The sequence below is a fragment of the Danio aesculapii genome, chromosome 4, assembly GCF_903798145.1.
Source record: "Danio aesculapii chromosome 4, fDanAes4.1, whole genome shotgun sequence".
Classification (NCBI taxonomy): Eukaryota; Metazoa; Chordata; class Actinopteri; order Cypriniformes; family Danionidae; genus Danio; species Danio aesculapii.
In genome coordinates, this window is record NC_079438.1 from 17,535,103 (window position 1) to 17,562,587 (window position 27,485).

A 27,485-nucleotide genomic window follows, 5' to 3' on the forward strand; every position below is an offset into this window, starting at 1 on the left:
TATTAACCTGCAAATAGAAAAGAGAAATATATTATAACACATAGAAAATAGTTGCTAGATATATATTTGAATAATAGATAGCCAAATATTATTTGAGGAACAATAGTAAATATTAAAAAATAATAATTACTCACGAAATTGAAAAATTAGAGTTAGCTCCGCCCATTAGGATTGCGTCATCGCGAGTCGCGGGAATGAGCTGCGTCTTACACAGAGGCCAGAGTGAAACGAGCGGCGAACGAGGCAACAACAAACTAGCGCGATTCCCAAGATAAGTTTTTGAAAAGTGAGATTAGAGAACTGATATAGAGATAGAGATATAGAAATTGATACCTGAGTAAAGTGCTCGAGAAAGAAGTGTTCAAGAGAGAGAAACGTCATCAGAGAGAAGTCTCATTTAGTATTGTCTGTGCTGTGCTGAATCCGAGGAGCAAATTCATCTATTTGATTACCGAAAATCAAGGAAATCAGATTTTTCCTAGCATCATCAAGGGTTTGTTTCAAATCCTTGTCATTTTCTTGGTAAGTGAATTATTAAATAGTTATATTTTATCGTGTATTCACAGCAAAAGTTAATGTGTTTGTCTTTTGGGGAAATAAGTGCTTAAATCAGTTAAAACTTACTATTCCTGCAAAATTCTTGAAAAAGGGATATAGCGTGATTATTTTATTGTGATTTATAAGAGTTCAAGATAGATTTAGCTTTATAATTATGCAAAGGGTGATGCAGCACAGTGGAGTTATGCTAACCATGCGGTCTGCAGCTACAGGCTAATGTGTGCTCCATATGCTGTTGTATGCTGTTTAATGAGATTAGTGCTTTATGCTGAGAAAATGTATGTACAAAAGAGAAAGTGTGGGAATATTTTATTTTTATTACATTTATTGTAGTTGAAATGTACCCATTTACATGTTAATGGTTGAAATTGGGATTCATGTGTGATTAATGCAGATTTTTCACCTTGTTTTGCAAGGTTGGGTTTTTTTTTTTCCTCCCTCTTTTCTCCTGTTCTCTTTTATTTTACTTTATTTCACCTGTTGCTCCTGAGATCTGTTGCCTGTCGCGATTCTGGATGAGGAGTTGAGAGAAGTACTGGAGTTTGTTTCCGCTGCTGTAAAAAGTCAAAGTTGGTGGAAACTGGCGAGCCATCCCTGCGTTCAGCGAACCTGGTCATCAATTCCGTTGGAAAAGTGGTAGCCATTCGCATGCACTACAAGTTTCAGAGTTCACACACACACTTCATTTTTACTGATACTGATACGAGCGAACAGGTTTTGCAAAAGTTTTTCCATCCTGTGGAACTGAGTTTTGTTTACCGAACGGACACCAAGAAGTCACATTTTCCGAATTGTCAAAAGCTAAATTGTTCCTGTTGAATATCTCAGTGAGAAATTGATATTGTGAGTCCTGTTTTGTTTTTATTTAGAGTGTTTTGAAAGGAAAAACGAGTTACTGTGTAAAATAATTGAATTGCATTTTCTTTTCTTTTATTTCAACCAACTATCTTATTTTATTTCAACTGTGAACTGGGTTTATTTTCTTGGGAAAAGGAAATTATTGAATGTGAGGAGCTAAAGTGAAACTAATTTATTAGATAATTAGATTTATTAGATAATTGGATTTATTAGATAATATAATTAGACTAGATAACATAACTAGATTATTAGATAATATAATTAACTGAATAAGTAAATAGGTAACAATAAGTGATAAATAATACATATAGGAGTTATTATTATATTACTATATATATATATATTTAAAATAATAGTATTCTAAAGATAGTATCCTAAATAATAGCATTCTAGATATAGTAATCTAAATAAATTGGGTTTAATTTTGGTTTTATCAAGGTACTGTGGTATTTGTTTATTTAATTACATTTGTTTATTGTTTCTATTTTATTTGTGCTGTGGTATTGTGATTTTGAATTAATTTAATACTTGAAAAGGATTTTTATAAAGCACTTATTTTTTCAATCAAACCCCATTGACTGGTGTCTTTTCTCTTGCTGCAACTCTGGCTCTTGAGCGAATCTAGTCTTCTGATCGGCCCATAGTGTTAGTTAGGATACCAAAATAATCTGTAGGTCACAGGTGCTACAGAAAGTTGGCGAGCCAGCCAGGAGCCAGTTCTTGCAGCAACCGAAAGAACTGCAGAAACGAAATTTGTATTTTACAACGCGAAAATGGACATTGTAAAACAAAAAAGTGTTAATGTAGAGAATGCGCTCTTAGTTGAAGGCCTTACGCTGACCGAAGTTGACAACGAACTAGAAAAATACTTGCAGAGATATGGTTCTATTAGCCAAAACCTCATTATTGACGATCCCGAGTCTGAGTTTTACAGAAACGCTATAGTTGAATATAGCCACAATTCCGCAATTCAAGATCTCCTTCCTCTTCTACCCTTGAGTCTGGGTAGTCTTTCTGACCCAGCTGTCATTTTTCGTGTGCGTACCCTTTCTTCAGTTTATGCCAAGCCCACTAGTTGTGCTGCCACAGAAGGGTATCTTGAAGAATTGAGGGCAATCGCCAAGGTGAGTGGGAGGCCTTTTCATAGCGTCCTCGAGGAAGAATTAGAGAAAATTTCAGGAACTCATTCCGCCGATCCCCTCCCTGTAGCACATGCTCAGAACACAGAGATTAAAAACCCAACCAAGAATGAGATAAACTGTGTGTCCCCACCTGCTCCAGTAGTCCCCGCTCAGGACATTACTGTATCCACTACTCCAATATTCCCTGCGAACATTATAGACCCACCTGGTGTCCAGAAGATGGTGGTCGAACACATAGTGAAAAGCGACAGTACTTCACAGCAGGCTATGATTCGTCTGAGAGCATTCTCTGGGAAGTCCCCACGACCCCCACATGAGCAAGATTTTGACACATGGAGAGCAAGTGTTGATTTCTTGTTGAATGATCCATCCATTTCTGATTTGCACAGAACGCGGAAAATTCTGGATAGTCTTCTGCCCCCAGCAGTTGACATAGTAAAGCATGTGCGCCCTCCAGCCTCGCCTGCTGCTTATCTTCAAATATTGGATTCTGTTTACGGTTCTGTAGAGGATGGTGACGAGCTGTTAGCCAGGTTCATGAGCACTCTTCAGAATCAGAATGAGAAGCCATCAGATTACCTGCACCGACTGCAGGTCCTCCTTAGTACAGCTATCAGACGGAACGGTATAATGGAAGATGACCAAGATCGTTACTTGTTAAAGCAGTTTTGCAGGGGCTGCTGGGACAATCACCTAATAGCAGACCTCCAGCTTGAGAAAAAAGAGGCCCATCCACCTACCTTCGCCGAGTTAGCATTGCTCATACGCACTCAAGAAGATAAACAGACCTCCAAGGAGGAACGGATGAGAAAACATCTTGGAATGTCGAAACAGTCAGCTGTATATACTAAACCCAGAGTGCCATCCAACCAGGTGTCAGCTTGTCTCTGTGATGCATCCCATTATGAGAAATCTGAGATTGGTCTTCTAAGGAAGCAATTAGTAGAGATTCAAGCTCAAGTCACAGCTCTGAAACCACCACCTGAGCAAAAAGACAGAAAGGTCTTACCTGAAAAAGCTGAGATAGCTTCTTTGAAGGGGATGATGGAGGAGCTTAGCACCCAAGTAGCTGCAGTAAAGGAGTCGGTAGCTCAAAGTTCGAAACCCAGCGACATGGATGGATTAGAAATCCAAAAGTTGCGTCGCCAAGTAGCAGAATTGCAGGCTCAAAGTGCTATTCGCCAGACACCTCAAGTGTTCAGTACCCAGAGATCCCTTGGTACAGTGAGAAACCGTGAACCCGAGAGAAGCTCATTGAGAACTGATAGGCCGAGGGCCTGGTATTGTTTTCATTGCGGAGAAGATGGACACTTGGCCGTTAATTGTGAAAACGCAGCGAACCATGACAAAGTTACTGAGAAAAGGTTGAAGTTGAGAGAGCAGCAGAGCCACTGGGACTCTCAGTATAGGAGATCTGCCCAGTTTTTAAACTAGAGAGGGTCTTCATAGGAGGGCATATGAAGACCAGACGTTCAGACTATCGCCCTGAATGTTATAAGCAGAACGTTGAAACAGATAATTTGAACTGTTTGCCTAAAGGGTTAATAGGAGTGAAGTGCACGGCTGAAATATTTATTGGAGACAGAGAAGTGAATTGTCTTCTAGACACAGGATCACAGGTGACCACGATCCCTCAATCGTTTTACGAGAATAACCTGGCAGACTATCCTCTGAAACCACTGGGTAATCTGTTGGAAGTTGAGGGAGCTAATGGTCAGGCTGTACCATATCTAGGATACATTGAGTTAACTTTGAAGTTTCCCCAGACCTTCACTGGAATTGAAATTGAAGTTCCTACTTTGGCTTTAGTGGTGCCAGACATGACGAGCTCCCCACAGATCCTAGTAGGAACCAACTCTCTTGATGCACTGTATAGTAAAAGTGCTGGGAGCACAGTAAAGTGTCGGTCCAATCTTCGCGGATATCAGGCAGTACTTAAAGTGTTGGAAGCCAGATGGAAACAGGCTACCAATAAAAACCTTGGATGTGTGAGAGTTAAAGCAAATACAATGGAAGTTATACCCGCTAAGAGCACAGTGGTTTTGGACGGTAGAGTTCACTTGAATGGTCCCTACATAAAAGGATGGGTAACCCTTGAACCGCCATCATCTCCCTTGCCAAACGGTGTTCTAATTGCAAGCTGTTTGCACTCTCTACCTCATAGACATCCCTCTAAGTTATCAGTCCTGTTGAGAAACGAGACACAAAATGACATACGACTCCCTTCAAAGACTGTGTTGGCAGAAATCCATGCAGTCCAGAGAATAGTGGGCCAGCAGCAGCAGGTTACAGATGGGAAACCAGAGAGAGAGAAACAGAACAGTGGTGACATTACCTTTGAATTTGGAGATTCCCCTTTACCTGCGAAATGGAAGGAAAGGATTTCAAAGCTGCTGAGTTCAATGCCTGAGGTTTTTTCACTGCATGACCTTGACTACGGTCACACGACTAAAGTGAAACATCAGATAAAGTTAAGCGATGAGACTCCATTCAAGCACCGAGCTAGACCCATCCATCCTCAAGATGTTGATGCTGTAAGAGCTCATCTCCAAGAACTATTGTCAGCTGGAATCATACGTGAGTCTGAATCCCCCTTTGCCTCACCCATCGTTGTGGTTCGTAAGAAAAGTGGTGGAGTAAGACTATGCATTGATTTCAGAAAACTCAACTTACAGACAATAAAGGACGCGTATGCGCTGCCGAACTTGGAGGAAGTCTTTTCCACGTTAACCGGGTCGAAGTGGTTCTCCGTGCTTGACCTAAAGTCAGGATTTTACCAGATCGAAATGGAGGAAACCGATAAGTGCAAGACTGCGTTTGTTTGCCCATTTGGATTCTGGGAATTTAATCGAATGCCCCAAGGAATATCCAATGCGCCGAGCACATTCCAGAGATTGATGGAGCGATGCATGGGAGACCTTAATCGAAAAGAGGTGTTAGTATTCATCGACGATCTTATTGTGTTTTCAAAGACTCTAGAAGAGCACGAAGAGCGGCTGTTGCAAGTGTTCAATCGCCTGAAGGAGTACGGGTTAAAGCTCTCTCCTGAGAAATGTCGTTTCTTCCAGACATCGGTAAAGTATCTGGGTCATATAGTCTCACAAGATGGAGTAGAGACAGATCCTTCCAAGACCGAAGCTCTGAAGACTTGGCCAATGCCAAAGAACCTCAAAGAGTTGAAGTCTTTCTTGGGTTTTGCCGGATATTATAGGAGATTTGTCCAAGATTTCTCCAAGATCGTGAAACCTCTTACAGATCTCACAGCAGGATACCCTCCGCTCCAAAAGAACAGGAGCAAGAAGCTGAAAGGAGGATACTTCAATCCCAAAGAGGAGTTTAATGACCGATGGACTCCAGAGTGTGACACTGCTTTCAGAGCCATCATTGAGAAACTGACATCTGCGCCTGTTCTGGGTTTCGCTAATCCCAAGCTCCCTTATGTGCTCCACACGGATGCCAGTACTACCGGACTGGGTGCAGCTTTATACCAGCAACAGGAGGGCCAGATGAGAGTAATAGCTTTTGCCAGCAGAGGACTGACAAAAGGAGAAAGTCGATACCCTGCCCACAAACTAGAGTTTCTGGCATTGAAGTGGGCAGTTACCTCTAAATTTAATGATTATCTTTATGGAGCAGAGTTCACAGTAATCACTGATAGTAACCCTCTGACGTATGTGCTCACCTCAGCGAAGCTCGATGCCGTTAGTTATCGTTGGTTGTCCAGCTTATCAACCTATAACTTTAAGCTGCAGTACAGAGCTGGTAGCCAAAATCAAGATGCCGATGGACTCTCCCGCCGACCACATGGCGAACTTCTTGATGACTTGATCTCACAGAAGGAGAGGGACAGGATCAGACAATTTGCTTTGCATCACTTCATGGAGCAGGAAACTGAGCCATCTGTCATCCTGTCTGATACCATCAGAGCGATATGCGAGAGGCATCAAGTGATTGGGTCAGCTGGAGACCCAGACCAGATTGATACTGCCTTTACCTTAGTCGAATCCCTTACTCACCATGTAGATGTCTTGCCTAGAGAATTCCAACATGAAGATGATCATGGTCTTCCAGATCTTCCCCATCTTGCCCCGTCGTCCTTGGCTGATCTGCAGAGGAAGGATTCAGAACTAAAAGTAGTCATTGAAGCATTCGACAGGGGCAGGAAACCTTGTAACCTCACCAGTCAGTCACCTACCTTGCGGTTGTGGTTCAAGGAATGGAGTCGCTTTGAAATGAGAAATGGAGTACTGTATAGGAGGAAACAAGCCCAAGGAGTTTCCCTATATCAGTTAGTACTTCCCACTACACTGAGAAGTGTAGTACTAAGAAGTCTTCACGATGACATGGGTCATATGGGTGTTGACAGAACCCTGGATCTCGTCAGGTCAAGGTTCTTCTGGCCTAGGATGTCGCAATCTGTAGAAGAAAAAATCAGGACTTGTGAACGATGTGTCCGCAGGAAGACCGTACCAGAAAGGGCAGCTCCTTTGGTGAATATAAGAACTAGCATGCCAATGGAGCTGGTGTGTATAGACTTTCTATCTCTTGAACCAGATCAAAGTAACACCAAGAATATATTGGTCATTACGGACCACTTCACGAAGTACGCGGTTGCGATACCTACCCGGAACCAAACTGCCCAGACCGTAGCCAAAAGTCTATGGGAAAATTTCTTTGTGCACTATGGGTTTCCAGAGAAATTGCACAGTGACCAGGGGGCAGATTTTGAGTCGAAGATGATAAAGGAACTTTGTAAGATCGCCGGAATACGAAAAGTAAGGACCACTCCATACCATCCGAGAGGAAATCCGGTAGAGAGGTTCAATCGTACTCTTCTCCAGATGTTAGGAACTCTGGAGAATGAAAAGAAGTGTCGATGGAAGGAATTTGTCAAGCCCCTGGTCCACGCTTATAACTGTACTCGAAACGACACCACAGGATATACTCCTTACGAACTAATGTTTGGTAGACAACCTCGGTTGCCAGTTGATTTGGCTTTTGGACTGCCAGTGGATACCCCTACAAAGTCACATTCCCAATATGTGCAAGGATTGAAAGACAGACTACGAGAAAGTTATGAATTGGCTATTAGGAATGCAAATAAAGTGGCTGTGCGTAACAAGAGAAGATTTGACAAAGGAGTAGTTGCTTCTACTTTGGAAGAAGGTGACAGAGTCCTTGTGAAAAATGTGAGACTGAGAGAGAAACACAAACTGGCTGATAAATGGGAGCCAGGAGTTTATGTAGTTGTCAGAAGAGTTCACGACCTACCAGTTTACACTGTCCAGCTGGAAGGAAAGACAGGACCTCTCAGGACACTGCATCGGGATTTGTTGTTACCGTGTGGATTTTTGCAGCCTAGCATACCTGATGAGCAACCTGGCAAAAGAGTTATCAGGAAACCTCGAACAAGAGCCTCACCTACTGATGTGGAAATGCAGGGATCAGAATCTGTCGAAGAGAGCCCAGAGTCTGAAGATGATCAATTCCCCTGTTATGTCCCTGGTGGAACTGTAAGCTCTGAAATTGAAATTACCACAAGATACTTGCCGTATGTTCATGAAGGAGCCTCTGGTTCACAACTCCCTGAGCCCACAAGAGAAAAATTGCCTAATTTGGAATCTGGAGAGGATGATCCTGAGGAACCAGTGGAGGAATACTTACCGGAAAGTAGACACTTACCTGGAAGCGTACCTGTAGAGGAATGCTTACCTGAGAGGAGACACTTACCTGAAGCCGAACCAGTGGAAGAATACATGGAAGGTTCTCTGTTACAAAGAGAAGAGACAAATCAAGACACAAATGAGATCAGTGATGCAGAAGCTTCAAAGAGTGGAGAGAACGCTGATCCTGAAGATAGCATTGCCCCTAGACGCTCGAAGAGAGAGCGACACCCCCCAAGGAAGTTTGAGTACCCTCAATTAGGGAACCCACTCACCTTGGTGATTCAGTCTCTATTCCAGGGTCTAAGCGATGCAGTTAGCTCTTCCTTAGAGGAAACAGTTGTCTCTCCTGTAATTCATGTGTAGATGCAACGGGACGTGCATATATTCTGTGGGGGAGGGTGTAACCCAGGTTACTAGAACCATATTAACCTGCAAATAGAAAAGAGAAATATATTATAACACATAGAAAATAGTTGCTAGATATATATTTGAATAATAGATAGCCAAATATTATTTGAGGAACAATAGTAAATATTAAAAAATAATAATTACTCACGAAATTGAAAAATTAGAGTTAGCTCCGCCCATTAGGATTGCGTCATCGCGAGTCGCGGGAATGAGCTGCGTCTTACACAGAGGCCAGAGTGAAACGAGCGGCGAACGAGGCAACAACAAACTAGCGCGATTCCCAAGATAAGTTTTTGAAAAGTGAGATTAGAGAACTGATATAGAGATAGAGATATAGAAAATTGATACCTGAGTAAAGTGCTCGAGAAAGAAGTGTTCAAGAGAGAGAAACGTCATCAGAGAGAAGTCTCATTTAGTATTGTCTGTGCTGTGCTGAATCCGAGGAGCAAATTCATCTATTTGATTACCGAAAATCAAGGAAATCAGATTTTTCCTAGCATCATCAAGGGTTGTTTCAAATCCTTGTCATTTTCTTGGTAAGTGAATTATTAAATAGTTATATTTTATCGTGTATTCACAGCAAAAGTTAATGTGTTTGTCTTTTGGGGAAATAAGTGCTTAAATCAGTTAAAACTTACTATTCCTGCAAAATTCTTGAAAAAGGGATATAGCGTGATTATTTTATTGTGATTTATAAGAGTTCAAGATAGATTTAGCTTTATAATTATGCAAAGGGTGATGCAGCACAGTGGAGTTATGCTAACCATGCGGTCTGCAGCTACAGGCTAATGTGTGCTCCATATGCTGTTGTATGCTGTTTAATGAGATTAGTGCTTTATGCTGAGAAAATGTATGTACAAAAGAGAAAGTGTGGGAATATTTTATTTTTATTACATTTATTGTAGTTGAAATGTACCCATTTACATGTTAATGGTTGAAATTGGGATTCATGTGTGATTAATGCAGATTTTTCACCTTGTTTTGCAAGGTTGGGTTTTTTTTTTCCTCCCTCTTTTCTCCTGTTCTCTTTTATTTTACTTTATTTCACCTGTTGCTCCTGAGATCTGTTGCCTGTCGCGATTCTGGATGAGGAGTTGAGAGAAGTACTGGAGTTTGTTTCCGCTGCTGTAAAAAGTCAAAGTTGGTGGAAACTGGCGAGCCATCCCTGCGTTCAGCGAACCTGGTCATCAATTCCGTTGGAAAAGTGGTAGCCATTCGCATGCACTACAAGTTTCAGAGTTCACACACACACTTCATTTTTACTGATACTGATACGAGCGAACAGGTTTTGCAAAAGTTTTTCCATCCTGTGGAACTGAGTTTTGTTTACCGAACGGACACCAAGAAGTCACATTTTCCGAATTGTCAAAAGCTAAATTGTTCCTGTTGAATATCTCAGTGAGAAATTGATATTGTGAGTCCTGTTTTGTTTTTATTTAGAGTGTTTTGAAAGGAAAAACGAGTTACTGTGTAAAATAATTGAATTGCATTTTCTTTTCTTTTATTTCAACCAACTATCTTATTTTATTTCAACTGTGAACTGGGTTTATTTTCTTGGGAAAAGGAAATTATTGAATGTGAGGAGCTAAAGTGAAACTAATTTATTAGATAATTAGATTTATTAGATAATTGGATTTATTAGATAATATAATTAGACTAGATAACATAACTAGATTATTAGATAATATAATTAACTGAATAAGTAAATAGGTAACAATAAGTGATAAATAATACATATAGGAGTTATTATTATATTACTATATATATATATATTTAAAATAATAGTATTCTAAAGATAGTATCCTAAATAATAGCATTCTAGATATAGTAATCTAAATAAATTGGGTTTAATTTTGGTTTTATCAAGGTACTGTGGTATTTGTTTATTTAATTACATTTGTTTATTGTTTCTATTTTATTTGTGCTGTGGTATTGTGATTTTGAATTAATTTAATACTTGAAAAGGATTTTTATAAAGCACTTATTTTTTCAATCAAACCCCATTGACTGGTGTCTTTTCTCTTGCTGCAACTCTGGCTCTTGAGCGAATCTAGTCTTCTGATCGGCCCATAGTGTTAGTTAGGATACCAAAATAATCTGTAGGTCACAGGTGCTACAAAATCATGTATTGAATCGTGAGTCAGGTGAATCGTTACATCCATAGTCTTGTGACATTAACAACTTGTTTGTACTAAAACCATTGAAAGACTGTAAAATTATTATTACCAGAGCTAAAAAAATTCCCTGTGTTACATCAACTAGTTTTTTCCGCCATTCATTCCAGTGTTTCTTTAAGGATTCTTTTCAGCTGTGGCAGCAGGCCTTTTTTTTTTTACACAGAACTACCTGTGGAGTTATTTTAATGGCAAATGTCGTGAGCGCAGTGTTAGAAGTCGCGATTTAGTGAGTTTATGTAACGAGTATGTCTCCAACATTTATTAGATTTGCTAGGAATATTTATGAATCTCTCTAATAGACCTACACAGCGACATTAATGCGTCCTGAAGTAAGGTGAAACTGCTATACGTCATGTTTGCTGGCCTCACGCATCTGTCAGTCAGCCATTCTGTCAGCACGTAACCTTAACAGGGTAAACAAATAATGGACAGCACTACTACGGTTACAGAGAAGTTCGCGCTGTTATAATTAACACTTTTAATACGTTTTGGTGCGATTATTAACCGCTATTAAAAAAATTAAATGTTTTGAATGAGAAGATGCAATGTAGCTGTGGTGGGATGAATTTTGTTGTGGCGCCCCGCCATGGAAGAATGAATGTAGCGGAAACCATGTAAATTATGTATGAAGCACAGTATAAAGCAAAAATATGTAGACAGACAGCCAGATAGATAGATAGATAGATAGATAGATAGATAGATAGATAGATAGATAGATAGATAGATAGATAGATAGATAGATAGATAGATAGATAGATAGATAGATAGATAGATAGATAGATAGATAGATAGATAGACTTTGTCATCATTGGTTTAATAGGCAGAATATACGCAGTTTGCATAGGTCACACAGCAGAGTGATATAACCACACCCTCTAGGGTCACAGAGTTCGATTGTCACAGAATAATACATAATATAATATATTTAATTTTAATATAAATTAAACCGAGGCGCATGTCTCAGCAAAATGTTTCATGTCTGAAAAAAAAAGGAAAAACTTTATCAATCTAATGAAAGTTAGTTCTGTTAAACTATATGTGTCTGCAAAACCTGAATGATTTGAATACTAAACATCCTGTAAAAACGAGCCATCAGGAGGGATTCCTTCTTTTGCGAATGTGCAACATCTTAATGCTATCAAATCTGTAACTTTAGCAGTTACCTAAAGCCGAAAATATTTCATCTTTTGAGTTTTTGATTCGAGTAGTTCAGTCATTTGTGGAATTAGTTCATATTTTCGATTATGTTTATTCATATTTGTTTGTTATTATTATTTTTTATTATTATTCATTTCCAGGTAAATAATGCATTTGTGGTCTGAAACTGTAGCTTTATATCTTACAAAATTACAAAAAAGAGACTTTTTTTTTCAACAGATATTTTCCATAACATTAATAATAAAATAAAGACTTGGATTAAACTTTAAACATCATGTGAAGTAATTATTTATGAATTTTGGGGGTTCTCATGTGATAGTCGAACTGCATAAACCTAAAGATTTCAGTGAAGACCTAATAGTTTTTCTTCTACTTAAACTGCATGGACTAAGCAAATTTCTGTCATTAGATGAACATATGATGCAAATCCAAAGGCTCACAAGATTATCTAATATTTTCGGTTTTTGGACTAGTAAACTTTATAGCTTTGGATGTATAAACCTGCTCTTCATGTCTCCACAGGTGAAGTGTCAAGACTCTTTACACCATATCCCCGTAACAGTAGCATTACTTCTGTAATGCACAGACGACAGACTGCAAAGCCATGCAGCAAAAAGAGTTACACTCATAAATTTTTCTGTTTGGGTGGACGACGTGACTGCAAAGTGCCACAGCTATGGGAAAAGATGGATCTTGAAAGTTCAGGTTTGGGAGAACGAAAGATATTTTTTCCAGGTACAAAAGTATTTCTTACAACCATACTTTGAAACTACTGAGCTCTTTTAAATTACAAATGAAATCAAAACTAACTATACTGATTTTGTTAGCTCACATTGCCTATTTTTGTAGTGAACAATTCATCTGTGCAAGTGATTAGAAATTACAAAGAGAAACTAAAATTTTGTTTCTCTCTGTAATTTCTACTCACTTGCACAGATGAATTGTTCACTACAAAACTAGCAATGTAAACTAGCAAAATCAGTATAGTTAGTAATCAAAATTTGGAAATCTGGAAAAACTATCTCAGATGAGGAGTTTTTAAGGGGGTGGGCGTGAACATAACATCCTTAACCACACTCTTCAAATTCAAATGGACCTCCATTTGTGAATTATATACCTACTTTACTGCATTCAATTAGTTTGCAGCAAGACAAAAAATATGCCACGCCCTTTGTCATTTAATAATCAATTTCTTATGTAATTGAATCACAATATGATAAAAAAGTTGCAACTTCCAGTTCATGTGGACTTTAAGCAGTTTGAGTTACCCTAATTATCCCTGGTTGAATTTTAAAATTTGTTTTTACAAATATAATTTAATATGGCATTCAGATTAATGAGTACTATTTGGTAGGATTTGTTTTGATTAATTTGCTGTTCTTTTACAGATAAGTACTGCACATCGGATGACTTCAAAACAACATTGTTTGCAGAATTCCCCAAGCTAAAAGATAGTGGGGGTTTTGAGCTACTCAAACCATATGGAGCAACTAGAACAAAAACTTTGGAAGTAATCTCTTGTCCATCAGAAGGATATACACCACACTTCCTTCTAAACACTGTAGGAATACATGCGGCTACTATATATATTCGTCCTCTGCAGAAGGATCTTGACATGGTACAGTATGTAACTAAATGCCACAAGCCTGTTGTAAATATGTTTTAAAACAGTTGTGACAGATTTAGTTCTTCCTCTGCTTGTTTCAGGAATCGTGTGAACCCAAACAAGCATCTGGGCCCCTTGTACAGTGCATTTATTGCAGTGAAACATTTACACATGCAGAAATAAAGGACCATGTGGATAAATGTGTCTCGTGAGTAAATAATGACCTACAAGACATGGACATGAGAACTGCTATATTTCTGTGAAGTTGCTTTGAAGCAGTGTACATTAAGTACAGCAAGATAAATGTAACAACAAGACATACTGTATGCTACAATGAAAATTGGTTTCTTGATTTTATCCATAGTTGGTCAATGATTATATAAGGAATAATTAATGGTTTGGCTTGCATTACAGGATTTTAAATGCAAGACAAGGTGCCTCAACGTTTGCCTCAACAGAGTGCATTTAAATCCTTTAAGGCAAGACAAGCTGCTGATTAACCCCCTTATTACATGACCAGGTTAAAATAAGTTTTCGTCTTTTGTGCAATATTTGACTGAATTTTCATCAGTCATGTTAGACCCTGTTGAATCAGCAGTTACAGTAACAGGGAGAAAGAGGGATGTGTGTGCATGTAAATGTCCTGAATGCCACAGATATATAACAGCTGTTATTTCTGAATTTAATATTGCAAAACTTACACAATTTTCATAGTTTACCAAATAAATAAATTAAAAATGTTTTTAAAAGGACCATATCAATTAAACACTCTTTCTGAATAGGACTTTGTGTTGACTAATGAAATTAAATATGTTTTATTTCTGATCTTTCTACACACCTTATTTTGTTTTAAAGATTTGATGTATATTTGCTTTTTAATTATTTTAAATTTATTTGACAAATAGTTTCAAAAAGGAAAGTAATTACATTAAATGACTAATATGAAATTCATGTATTACGCAATGGAATTGAACACATAAAATAATTGATTATTCAACACATACAAAATCATCCAGTATTTGAGGCTTCTCTGCATCACTGATTATTATTTTGAATAGAATAAAATGATGTAAAACACATAAAAGACTATTAACATAGAATAAACTTTTGTAAAGCTATATCTTAAAATAAAAACAGAAAACTTATGACTTACGAATGTGACGTAAGCCGCTGTTTCTTACCAATAATGTTAAAATAAACATGAATTTTGTTATTTTTCTTTAATCATGTGCAGGACTCACAAAATATAGTTATTGCATTAAAGCAGGGTTGAAGTACTGTGCTGTAGCATTTGATATGTTATATATGAGCTGTATATGAGCTCAAACTAGTTTTTAAACCAAAATATTCTTTACTACAACAATAAAACATTTATCATTTACATGTGCACATGTGGTTTCCTACTCTGCCCTCTCTCAATGAGGGCACCAGGATCTTACAATTTATTCATTATGATATTTTAGATCCTAGTCCCCTCATTGAATCAGCAGTCACTTCAGAGAAGGAAATCACATGTGTACATGTAAATGACACGGGCATATCTAATAGCTCATATTGCATGTTAGCTACATCTTTGCAAATATAAATTCACAAGGTGGAGACAAATAACCACCTGCAATGATGTACATTAAAGGATTTTAAATGCACTTCACAGAAGGTGGTTCTTTGCCTCTACATTGTGAATTTAAAATCCTTTAACGCATGGCAATCTGTTGATTATCCCTTACTTTGTCATATTATTCATTTTTATGCTTTGTTTGTTATATTATAATATAACAAAGTTTCTTCTAAATAATTTAGATACGAGAAAGACAACAGTGAGGGAGAAGAGCAAAACAGAAATGGCAGCAGTCAGAACTGTAACAGGCAGGGGACTGTTGACATTGAAGTCTCTGACAAGGTTATGGAAGAATGTAGTTCTGGCAGACAGCAACCAGAGCAAATTTTAGGAGACCCATGCACAAGCAACAGCAGACCAGAGAGCAGAACTTCAAAAGTTAGCGTTGTGGAAGCTGAAGGTCTTATTACATACAAATCAAATTAACAAAGTTCTTGCAAATAAAGCTTTTTTTTTTTTTTCTACAGAATTTATGCAATATATTAACATATACACATTTGTTACAGACTGGAGAACAGAGCCTGACATGGCCCGAGCAGCATATCTTTTTAGACGGTCTCTACTGAAAGAAGCAGAGGATGAACCTGACCTTGTAACAAGGTTGGATCTGCTCAAAAATCCACAGGAAAGAGAGAGAGACATATTTATATTTTATAAAAACCATGTGTCTAACTGGGCTCGTCCGTTGAGCGTTATACTTAAGGGTAAGGGTTTATTTAGCCAAAATTACAATAATTTTTTCACTCTTCTTTTACACCATTTCTCACAATATTTGTAAATAAAATTAAATTGTATGCTTTTTTTCTGAGGGTTTGTTAGATATTATGACATTTTATTTGTTTTAATGTCCTTTAAGAGATCATAACTTTTTTTTTTACTTTTCTCCTTATTTTACAAATTTAGTGCAATTATGATGTGATCTGAGTGATATTTTTTTTTTCTTGTACCCAGGTGATTCTGCCTTTGGAGAGGGGGTTAACCGACATTTTTTTTCCTTTGTTATGTCAAGAGTTCAATATGGATTTGATTTGAATCTTGGTAGGTTTACTTATTTATTTAACATAAAAACTGTTTATTAGCCTACATATTTTTTTTGTAAAAAAAAAGGCTTCAACAAAAGGATGTGTAAACAGTGTTGTTAAAACATTTATTTAGAAAACGGTGGTAAAACATTGTTCTTCAATGGACAGGAAGACCATTTGGTGCCTTCATCTTCTCGACTCCTACTGGATAGTGACCTTTTCTGTGTCATTGGGCGCTTAATCGGACATTCCTTTCTCCATGGAGGACCCTTACTTACTGGATTGAGTCGCTCTTTGTTCAGTCTGTTGATTGGACAGAAAGAGGATTTAGCCGTTGTAGAATTACAGGACTGCCCTGACACTGATGTGACTGATATTGTTTCACTTGTGAGTTTAAATCCAGTATCGTTTATAGTGTTATATTGAAAGACAAAGCCCTGGTTTCAAAGACGAGGCTTTTCTTAAGCTAGTAGGCCACAGGTCAGTAAAGACGTTTGTTTAGGTTTTATAAATGTGCCTTAAAGAGATGGCTCTCCCAAAAATGGAAAATTCTGTCGTCATTTACATTTCACTTGTTCCACACCTGGTTAATTTTTTTCTTCTGTTAAACAAAAGTATATATATTAGTAAATGGTGAGTAAAAAAAACATTCTATCAAGAATTGTAACAAGACAATGACTGGAATATTTTTTACTCAGTCAGAACAAGTTTCTTTCAGTTAAAACGGCCTATACATGCATTTCAGTGTGGGGCTAGGCTTAATCCTTGTCTATGAAACCAGATAAATGTGCTATGGTCTATATTGGTGATTCAAATTTGTTTTGAAGAACATTCTACTAATAATTATCTGATACTTATCTACTGTGATAGCTTCAAGGAACATGGACTTTGACTGAAGAAGAACGTGAGCAGGTGAACAGCTTGGCAATAAGCTGGGATCTTCCACCAGTTACAGAGGAAAACAGAAAGTGGTTAGCTCAAAGCCTACTCTACCACGCAGTAAGTATCTTATTCTTTCTGTAATCTTACAGTTTACAATGACGTCTTGGGTTATAAACATTTTTTGTGCATTCTAGATTCACTATTTACTCACCCTGAAATGGATCCAAACCTTTGGATTTTTATTCTTTGGAGTTTTTTTATCGTGTTGAACACAAACAAAATCTATATATTTTAAAGAGCCCATATTATACATGAAATAGGGTCATATTTAGGTTGTAAGGGTCTCCAACAACGGTCTAATATGCATGCAAGGTCAAAAAACACTTTCATGGTCTTATAATCTGCATTTATTTTTACCTAATTATCCCAGCGACTCCCATATGAATCGTTCAGCGATTCATTTGTTCTCAAACCCATCCTCAGCGCGAAGCTAATCTGCGCTGATTGGACCGATGACAGCCTGCTGCGATTGGTCGACACGGACAAGGCTTCAGCGCGAGACAGAGTGAAATGACCAGCAGATAACCAACAATATAAAAGTAGTCACAGTGCACACGCGCTTCATAGTAAATTTTGGCTGCCAGTGGGTGAATGTAAACACAGACGATGGACTAGAAAATACTGACGACTAACTATTTTATTGAGCAAAAACTCCAAGAACTGGCGAGGAGATCTAGGCTGTCACAGTCTTCTTGCTCTTTTCACACACACACACACACACACACACACACACACACACACACACACACACGCACACACACACACACACACACACACCAGACACACACACACACACACACAGGGCCTGCGCGTCCATAGAGGAGCGGCTGAGTAGAGAGGGCGCGGCGCTCAGTTATATCCGCGAATACCCGTCCGTTACACACACGAGGAGACACACACACACACAGGGCCGGCGCGTCCATAGAGAAGCGGCTGAATTGAGAGGGCGCGGCGCGGCGCTCAGTTATATCCGCGAATACCCGTGCATTACACACACACGAGGAGACACAGACACACACACACACAGGGCCGGCGCGTCCATAGAGGAGCGGCTGAATTGAGAGGCCGCGGCGCGGCGCTCAGTTATATCCGCGAATACCCGTGTGTTACACACACGAGGAGACACAGACACACACACACACAGACACATTACTCCTACCCGAGGACACGACAGACACACCTAGAGCGCTAGTTCAGCTTGCTGGGTGCAATTTAGACACCTCACCTCGAGCCTGAGCTGAAATATTTTGAAACTTGAAGGGTTGCATGTGTGTAAACAGCTGACGTTCCGTAATCAAAGCGGCACGCGTCGCGTTTTCAACGTGGCTTTACACGCGATATGAGAATATAAAGAGGCAACAATTTTAATCGCACATACTTACACTTGTGAAATGGGGGTAGAAACTGATTCATGATGCACTGATCTATGTTCTGACAGTCTTCACTGATCCTTCCTTTAACAAACTGATGAAGTCTTCTTTGAAAGCATATAGTTTTCAGAAGCACTCAGAACTGCTCAAGGCTGGGCTATATTGCTGATGTTTCATCTTTGATTAGACTGTCCATAATATCCATCTGCACAGCGTGACTTCATTCGACCGGTGTCTGTTTGTGTGTGTGTGTGTGTGTGTGACTTTTTTTTCTGTCAGTGGGCGGGGCCGCAGGTTTCAAATCTCCCGGGTTTGCGCGCCCAACTACTTGTGTTTCGTGGCTGCGTCATCACGAAACACCTAATGACTCGTTATCAAGACGACTCGTTTGAAGCACTATGAGTCGACTCTTTTATAGATGAATCAATAGTTTTAAACACTGTACACTTACAGATTTAAGCCTTAGCTGGATATTTCACTTCACTTAGAGCTGTGTTACACACTACATGGAAGGGCATTTTCAAAAACCCATAATATGGGCTCTTTAATATTCTCTTACCTCACACGATGCTGTGTCATCCTCCGTCTGACAGTTCTCTCACTTACTCCGAATATTTCCGCTATTTCTTGAGCAGTAAAACTGTTTAATAGGTACATCTTTAGTGCCTCTAATGGGATGTCGTACTTAGGACGTCCCGGTCCGAGGGTAGTGTCTGAACAACCTCTTTCGAGACACCGTACAATCTCACGAAGATTTCTTGAAGCTACTGGATCTATGTCGGAGTTTGTGAGAGCCGCAAAGTGTAAAAGTACATCCAATATTGCTTCAACTCGAAGCAAAAGGAAATCGTCATTGTCAGATACATTTGAAAGCTGGTGTAATTCCGCAGCTACATTGAGTAAAAACGCCATTTTTTTCTGCGTATTTCAGCCCCTCCCACTAATTACCATAGGCTTTGCATACAGGTTGACGTTGAAAATGAAATCGTAAATGAAAACTGAAATGAAAAAGTGTCAATAAAAGGAAAGCTTAAATTTACATTTTAATTTGAATTTTGTCACTATTATAGCGTGAACATTAATAACATGCTTTGTAAAAATTGTGTTTGCATTTTATTTTTCAGTTTGGCTTTTCATTTTAATATTGGCAGTCTTGACGCGGCAATGCAGTGAAAATTAAATCTTAAATTGGAAACTTTATTTTAATTACCAATTTGACAGGGACGATGTGTTGTCAAAGTGAAAATGAAAATGAAATAATTTCATTTCGATTTCAATTTTGGCAGATATTTTGCGAACAGTGTTTTAAAATGAAATTGTTAATCTGATTTTCATTTTCATTTCAAATGTTTATTTGATTTATTTAAAATTGGCAGGATTTACCTTCCATATGCAAGTACATGTCTACTTACACTAACTCTATATATATATTTATTCATTTATAATTGTATAATTAAATTATATTTTTTGATTGGGCAAATAAAAATCTTTTCCATCTGGGCCAGTTGAAAATTCCTTAGCCTTTATCCATTTATTAGTCTAAAAATTCAGTCATAATAGTCTTAAAAATGTCTTAAAGTCTTAAATTGAACTTGGGGACACCTGCAGAAACCCTGGTTTAAAGTATGTCAGAAAGCGTGGATGCCCCCAATATTAAAAATGCTGAATGAAATGGACACTAAAATAATTAATTGTTATAAAACATTGTACAGTATTCTAAACTATATGATGTTGTGGGGCGACGTGAGACAAAATAAACAAATTATAGTGGAACAATAACGTTTAGCATTGCACTGACTACAACTGGCCAACAAACTAGTCTAAATGACTTTTGCTGCTTAAGAAATGGATTACAGCATGTTGATGATATGCAAACATTTGAGTGTAAAGTTCGTCAGTATTGACCATATTCTTCACGTACCAGTTCAATTCAATTCAATTCACCTTTATTTGTATAGCGCTTATACAATGTAGATTGTGTCAAAGCAGCTTCACATAAAAGGTCACAGTAAATAGGAACAGTGTAATTCAGTTTGTAGTGTTTAAGTTCAGTTCAGTTTAGCTCAGTTCAGTGTGGTTTAAAAATCACTACTGAGAGTCCAAACACTGAAGAGCAAATCCAACGATGCGCACCTCTACAGATCCCGAACCATGCAAGCCAGTGGCGACAGCGGAGAGGGAAAAAAAACTTCACTAAAGGCGGAAGTGAAGAAAAAAAAACTTGAGAGAAACCAGGCTCAGTTGGGCACGACCATTTTAATTTCTCCGCTGGCCAAACGTCTTGTGCAGAGCTGCAGTCTCAGTGGCGGAGGCTGGAAGCTGGCCTCAGCGAAGACTCGTCTGTCTCTGGAGCGTCACAGGAATCAGTCTCATGTTCTCCACTCTTCCATGACCATCGCAGTAGTTGCTCAGGATTCGGCCAGGTCCAGGATATGGAAACCTTGGGATCATCTCGTCGTTGGTCTTGGATCGAATCAGTGACTCTGCATAGTCTGAGGGCCTCGGGAAGAGTATCCCCAGGTGGAAATGGAGAATAAAGAAAATAATTAGCGTAGCTGATGTTCACAGTGTATATCAGCAAGATGCATAACCTGTGTGGAAGCCCCCTAAGTGGTGCACTAAGTGTATGCTTTACTGAACAGATAGGTCTTTAATCTAGTTTTGAATTGGGAGAGTGTGTCTGAGCCTCGGACGTTATCAGATTTAGGAGCTATAAATGAGAAGGCTTGACCTCCTTTACTCGACTTTGCTATTCTAGGTACTACCAGAAGCCCTGAGTTTTGAGACCTTAAAGAGCGAGTTGGATTGTAGCGAGACAGAAGATTGGTTAGATAAACAGGAGCTAGATTATTTAAAGCTTTATATGTAAGAAGCAATATTTTAAAATCAATACGAAACTTAACAGGCAGCCAGTGTAAGGAGGATAAAATTGGGGTGATGTGATCAAATTTTCTAGACCTGGTAAGAACTCTGGCAGCTGCATTTTGTACTAATTGAAGTTTGTTAATAGAGGATGCCGGGCAGCCAGCAAATAGAGCATTACAGTAGTCCAGCCTAGAAGTCATAAAAGCATGGACTAGCTTTTCTGCATCTGAGATGGATAGCATACTTCGTAACTTAGCGATATTTCTCAGATGAAAGAAAGCAGTTTTTGTGACATGGGATATATGATTTTTAAAAGTTAAATTGCTGTCTAATATGACACCCAGATCTTTTATAGTAGAGCTAACGCTAACTTTGTATCCCTCTAATTGTAGGTCGAGTTGTGAGATCTGCTGTGTACAGGATTTAGGCCCAATAAGTAATAATTCTGTTTTGTCTGAGTTTAAGAGAAGATAATTGTTGGTCATCCAGTCTTTAACATCTTTAATACACTCAGTTAGCTTGGACAGATTAGACGTCTCGTCAGGTTTAGTTGAAATATATAATTGAGTATCATCTGCATAGCAGTGAAAGCTGATCCCATGTCTTCTAATAATGTCTCCCAGGGGTAGCATGTATATTGTAAACAGTAAAGGGCCTAAAACTGATCCTTGAGGCACCCCGTATTTTACTGGGCTGATTTGTGAAGGCTGTCCATTAATATTCACAAACTGGTAACGGTCAGATAAGTATGACTTAAACCATTGTAGGGCATGTCCCTGGACACCTGTAGACTTTAAGCGATTAATAAGGATACCATGGTCAATGGTGTCAAATGCCGCACTAAGATCGAGTAGAACTAATAGCGAGATGCACCCTTGGTCAGCAGCTAAGAGTAAATCGCTTTAGTTGCTGGGTTCCAGTTGTGGTTTCTTAATAATAGGTTTAATAACAGCTAACTTGTAAGGATTTGGAACATGGCCTAAAGATAAAGAAGAGTTGATAATGTTAAGAAGAGGTTCTCCTATAACAGGTAGCAATTCTTTCAGTAACTTTGTTGGAATTGGGTCCAATATACACGTAGCTGATTTAGAGCTATTTATGATTTTGTCTATCTCTTCCTGTTCTATGATTTTAAAGCACTGTAGGTTATTTAGATTCAGAGGCGTGTTTACTGGATCTGAAGTATAAGGTGGTGCAGAAAGTTTAAAATCTCCTATTTTCTGTCTAAAGCCTTCTATTTTATCACTGAAAAAATTCATGAAGTCATCACTACTAATTTGCGGTGGAACGTTTTGTTCCAAAGATGACCGATTATTTGTTAATTTAGCAATGGTGTTAAATAAGAATCTAGGATTGTTATGATTATTTTCTATCAGTTTGCGGAGGTGCTCAGCCCTGGCAGATTTTAAAGCCCTCCTATAGCTGGACATACTGTCTTTGTATGCAATTCTAAAGACTTCTAAACCAGCAGGCGCCGCCATTGGAATCTTTTTGCTTGAGACTTTTTTTTAAGGAATAAATTTTTATATCCTAAAAACAGTGTTATGCTTCTTAGGCATGGGACGATAACCGTTTTTAAGGTATATAGCGGTTTGAGAAAAGTTTTCCAATATTTTCTGCTGTACCGTCCCTACGCTATATGTAAGTTTTTTTATTTTATTTTTTTACATTTTGTTTTAAGTTTTTCAGGAGATAAACCCTGGGTTATCTGTCATCATGTTCCACACTGCTCATGCTATACCTGGGGTTAACAAATAATCCTGGGTGTTCATTAACAGACGTTTCACATTCACAAACCCCTGGTTAACATTATTATTTGTATATTTATGTTGTCACTGTTCCTGATTGGACAAACAGCAGGTCACCTTTTTAGATGGCATTTCTGCATCTTGTCAGGTATATAAAATGTCATCATGTAGGTCTTCAGCTAAGCCTCAGGACATGCTCAAAGACAAAAGTACAAATAAATGAAAACAAGTAGCAAAGTATGTCATCTCGCCGTCTCCTCATCACTTCAGTTTACAGCAAACGTGGCATTAAGCATTTGCATAAATTATATACAATAAAGTAAACTCACAAATATAAGTGTGAATTATGCATACTTACTATATACATGCAGGATTTGTCTCAATTGGGTCTTCCAAGCAAGAGGGAACACAACACGAGTAATCTAGAGCGAGTGCATTTGATTATTTGCATTTAAAGCCACAGGCAGAAAAAAAGCTTGGTTTTCCTCTGACCCCCAAAGTTAAATATTCTGCATTGTATATGATCTGATTTTGAGCTGAAACCTCAGAAACATTTTGGGAACACCAAAGACTTCTTTTACATCTTGTAAAAAAAGGTTCATTATAGGAACCCTTTAAAGAGATAGTTGATGCAGAAATGAAAATAGCCTCACCATTTACTCTCCCGCATATTGTTTTAAACCTTTATGAGTTTCTTGATTCTGTTGCACATAAAAGAAGATATTTGAAAAAAAATGCTACTGGCCTACTGTGTTCCACAATAAAGGAAATGTTTAAAACCACGTGACTGAGAGTAAATGGTAAGGTCATTTTAATATTTGGGTGAAAACATCCATTTCTTGCTTGTCGCTTTGTGCCTTAATACTAAAGTTTACTTTTTTTTTTTTAGACCTGATGGTGCTAAAAGAAGAGACTCATTAAAGGAATGAAATAGAGGAGAAACAGCAGTTTGAGAAACCCCAAGAAATAACGACTGATGAATAACCTACGCTGACTAAAAATACTTCATCACACGGAAGACCTCGGAAATTCAAATCTGGGTGTAATTTTAGCTGTAAACAGTGTAGAAAGAGTTTCAATCAAAAGCCAAAGCTTGATGTTCACATGAAAGTTCATACTATGGAGAAACCTTACACCTGCGAACAGTGTGGAAAGAGTTTTGGTCAAAAAACAAAGCTTTAAAGCCCACATGAGAATTCACACTGGAGAGAGGCCGTACACATGCCAACAGTGTGGAAAAAGCTTCTATCATGCAGGAAACTTGTCAGTGCACATGAGAATTCATACTGGAGAAAAGCCTTACTCTTGCCCTCAGTGTGGAAAGTGTTTTAAGCAAAATAGCAACTTTGAAGTCCACATGAGAGTTCACACTAGGGAGAAACCTTACACCTGCGAACAGTGTGGAAAGAGTTTTAGTCAAAAACAAAGCTTTAAAACCCACATGAGAATTCACACTGCAGAGAGGCCGTACACATGCCAACAGTGTGGAAAACACTTTTATAATCCAAGAAGCCTTGCACTGCACATGAGAATTCACACTGGAGAGAAGCCTTTCAGCTGTAAACAGTGTAGAAAGAGTTTCAAACAAAAGGCAAACCTTGATGTTCACATGAGAGTTCACACTAGGGAGAAACCTTACACCTGCGAACAATGTGGAAAGAGTTTTGGTAAAAAACAAGACCTTGAGATCCACATGAGGATTCACACTGGAGAGAAACCTTACACATGCACAGAGTGTGGTAAAAGTTTCACATATAAAAGCGCACTCAAACACCACATGATAATTCACACCGGAGAGAAGCTTGCATGTGCTCAGTGTGGAAAGAGCTTCACAACCAAAGCTAGCCTCATGAACCACATGAATGGTCACACTGGAACCATAGTGTTCACATGTGATCTGTGTGGAAAGAGTCTCACATGCAAAGACTACATTAGGCAACACATTAAGACTCACTCAGGAGAGCGTTTTAGATGCAGTGAGTGTGGAAAGAGCTTTAACCGTTAAAGAAGCCTCAGCACTCACATGAAGCTTCACAATGGAGAGCAGAGTCCTCAAAAATGAGTCCTTGTCCACACAAACACAGGTATATTCAAAACGGCTGCTTTTTCATGTAATTTGGCTGTTCATTCACGTGAAGTTTATTTATAAACTATTTTTGTTTTCCCAAGATTTCCATGTTTCCTCCCACAGTCCAAAATAACACGACCTAAGTAAACTGAACTTTCTAAATTGGGACCTTTGAGCTCTTAGTAAGCCATATATCCCCTTTAGCCATTCCTATATTTGTCATTAGAACAGAAACAAGTCAGGAGAGTTCATCGAGATCTACCTGAGCTCAAATTCCCCTCTCACCCTGCTTACGGGAGGGAGCCCAGGGCTCGAGGATCTTATGATCTTTTAAACCACACTAAACTGAGCTAAACTGAACTGAACTTAAACACTGAAAACTGAACTACACTGTTCCAATTTACTATGACTTTTTATGTGAAGTTGCTTTGACACAATCTACATTGTAAAAGCGCTAAACAAATAAAGGTGAATTGAATTTAATTGAATTGAATTATGAGCTTAGGGCTCTCTCCCGGGACAGCATGCCAAACAAGTGTGAACTCACTTGTTTGGCAATTTCAAAAAACTTGTTGGCGAATGAAAGTCTGCCTAAACTCATGCAGTGTGAACTCGCCATAAGGCAATGACAGTGACCGACCAATGCAGACTCCCTAAAGCCCTGTTCAGACTACACAATGCCATTTGCCAGTAACGACAGATCAGATTTGTATCAGGTTATGAGATTTTGACTTGATCAAATCTTGATGTGTTGTGGGTAAGAAATGAAGACTTTGGTTACAAAACACGACACGTTTATTTTATGGACTAATTTGAGAAAAGAAACAAGTTTTCTTTCTGTAGATAACTGGCTGCCTTTAAAGATACGTTCATGTAAAAACTCCCACATTACTACAAATAAATGTGTATGGGAAACCCAGTGTCGCTATTGTGAATGAGAACATGAGTGATTTGTTAGCTTACATGCTAATTTCAGTACTCAACAGACTACTGAAGGACTGCAGCTATCTGTTCATTCAAATTATTATTAACATGCAATACATATTGTACTGATCATGTGCACTGATAGATTATATTGTGTGCTGTCTGTAAGTGGTGTGTGTGTAGGTTATAGTTTTAGGTTTATATTGTTAAGGTAAATAATTTTATAAGTCTCCACTTTCCTTCCTAATCTGCAATTGTCTCTCTGGCTATACCACTAACTGTGCCCTCTTTCTCTCTCTCTCTCTCTCTCTCTCTCTCTCTCAAAAAAAAAAAAAAAAAAAAATTTCTACTAATGTTTTGCTTCTTAGACTTTTACACACCTGAAACTTGTCTATAGCGCTTGTTCACTGCTGCTCTTATAGTTGTGTAAATTGCTTCCTTGTCCTCATTTGTAAGTCGCTTTGGATAAAAGCGTCTGCTAAATGACTAAATGTAAATGTAAATTTAAGAGTAATAAGTTATTTAATTAAACATTCCAATTGTTTTATAGGTGGGCATAGATTAATTTTTTTAATCTAGATTAATTTCGAAATTAATCTAGATTAAAATAGCTCATTTAAATTCTGCCGAAGGCATTCAGAATATGTTTGCTACCCAAATAATAAATCTTTGAGAATGGGTTTCTCGAGTCAGGCAGCGCATTAGACCAGGGGCTCATCTCCTGTTTCCAAAATGCATCACAAACTGCTTGAGAAACTGTTCTACTATGATAATTGGTGATGAAAATAAATGATGTTCAATAAGATGTACTCGTGTTTACTTACTGTTTGTTTGTTTACTTTACTTTGTTTACTTACATGAATGTTGAACTGTAGGCCTACATAAGCTCCAAACAGCGATTTCATACTTGCTTTTGATGTACATACATACAGAAAATGCTGCTTCTCAATGCCAAGTTCACAGAGCCCTGACGGTGTGTCATTGAGTATGTTTACATGGGCAACAATACTTTAATACGATTTTAATATGAATACTCTGATTAAGAGTATACCATGTAAACAGAGATTTGTGACTACCTTAATGCGACTAAAGTCATAATTGAACTAAACAGAAATGGAATTAAGACATGTGGAGTATGCAGATATTAGTGGCATTACTGAAGTAAACATTGCAATCAAACTATTACTAATTACTAATATATTAGTGCTGGGCCGTTATCAGCGTTTATAACGGCTGCGTTATGCGAGACTCTTATCACACAATAAAAAAAATTATCGCCGTTAATCTATTCTCAAAGTTATGTTGGGAGCTGGGTCTATACTATGCAAGCTATGATGTATTAGTGCAGATGTAAT

The 27,485-nt window shown here is 38.2% G+C and overlaps 1 protein-coding gene and 1 pseudogene across 1 annotated transcript; one reads left to right on the forward strand and one right to left on the reverse strand.

Annotated features, from left to right (window-relative positions):
• Positions 1-27,485, reverse strand: part of LOC130222042 (zinc finger protein 729-like) — a 632,497-nt pseudogene that overhangs the window by 481,739 nt on the left and 123,273 nt on the right.
• On the forward strand, positions 24,158-25,143 carry LOC130222637 (gastrula zinc finger protein XlCGF8.2DB-like). Its single transcript, XM_056455168.1, has one exon. The coding sequence runs from the start codon at positions 24,328-24,330 to the stop codon at positions 25,141-25,143; it is 816 nt and encodes a 271-aa protein (XP_056311143.1). The 5' UTR covers positions 24,158-24,327.

What these genes read in the sequence shown, in the direction of transcription:
- LOC130222637 (XM_056455168.1), top strand. Translation starts at nt 24,328, where the DNA reads ATGAGAATTCACACTGGAGAGAGGCCGTACACATGCCAACAGTGTGGA.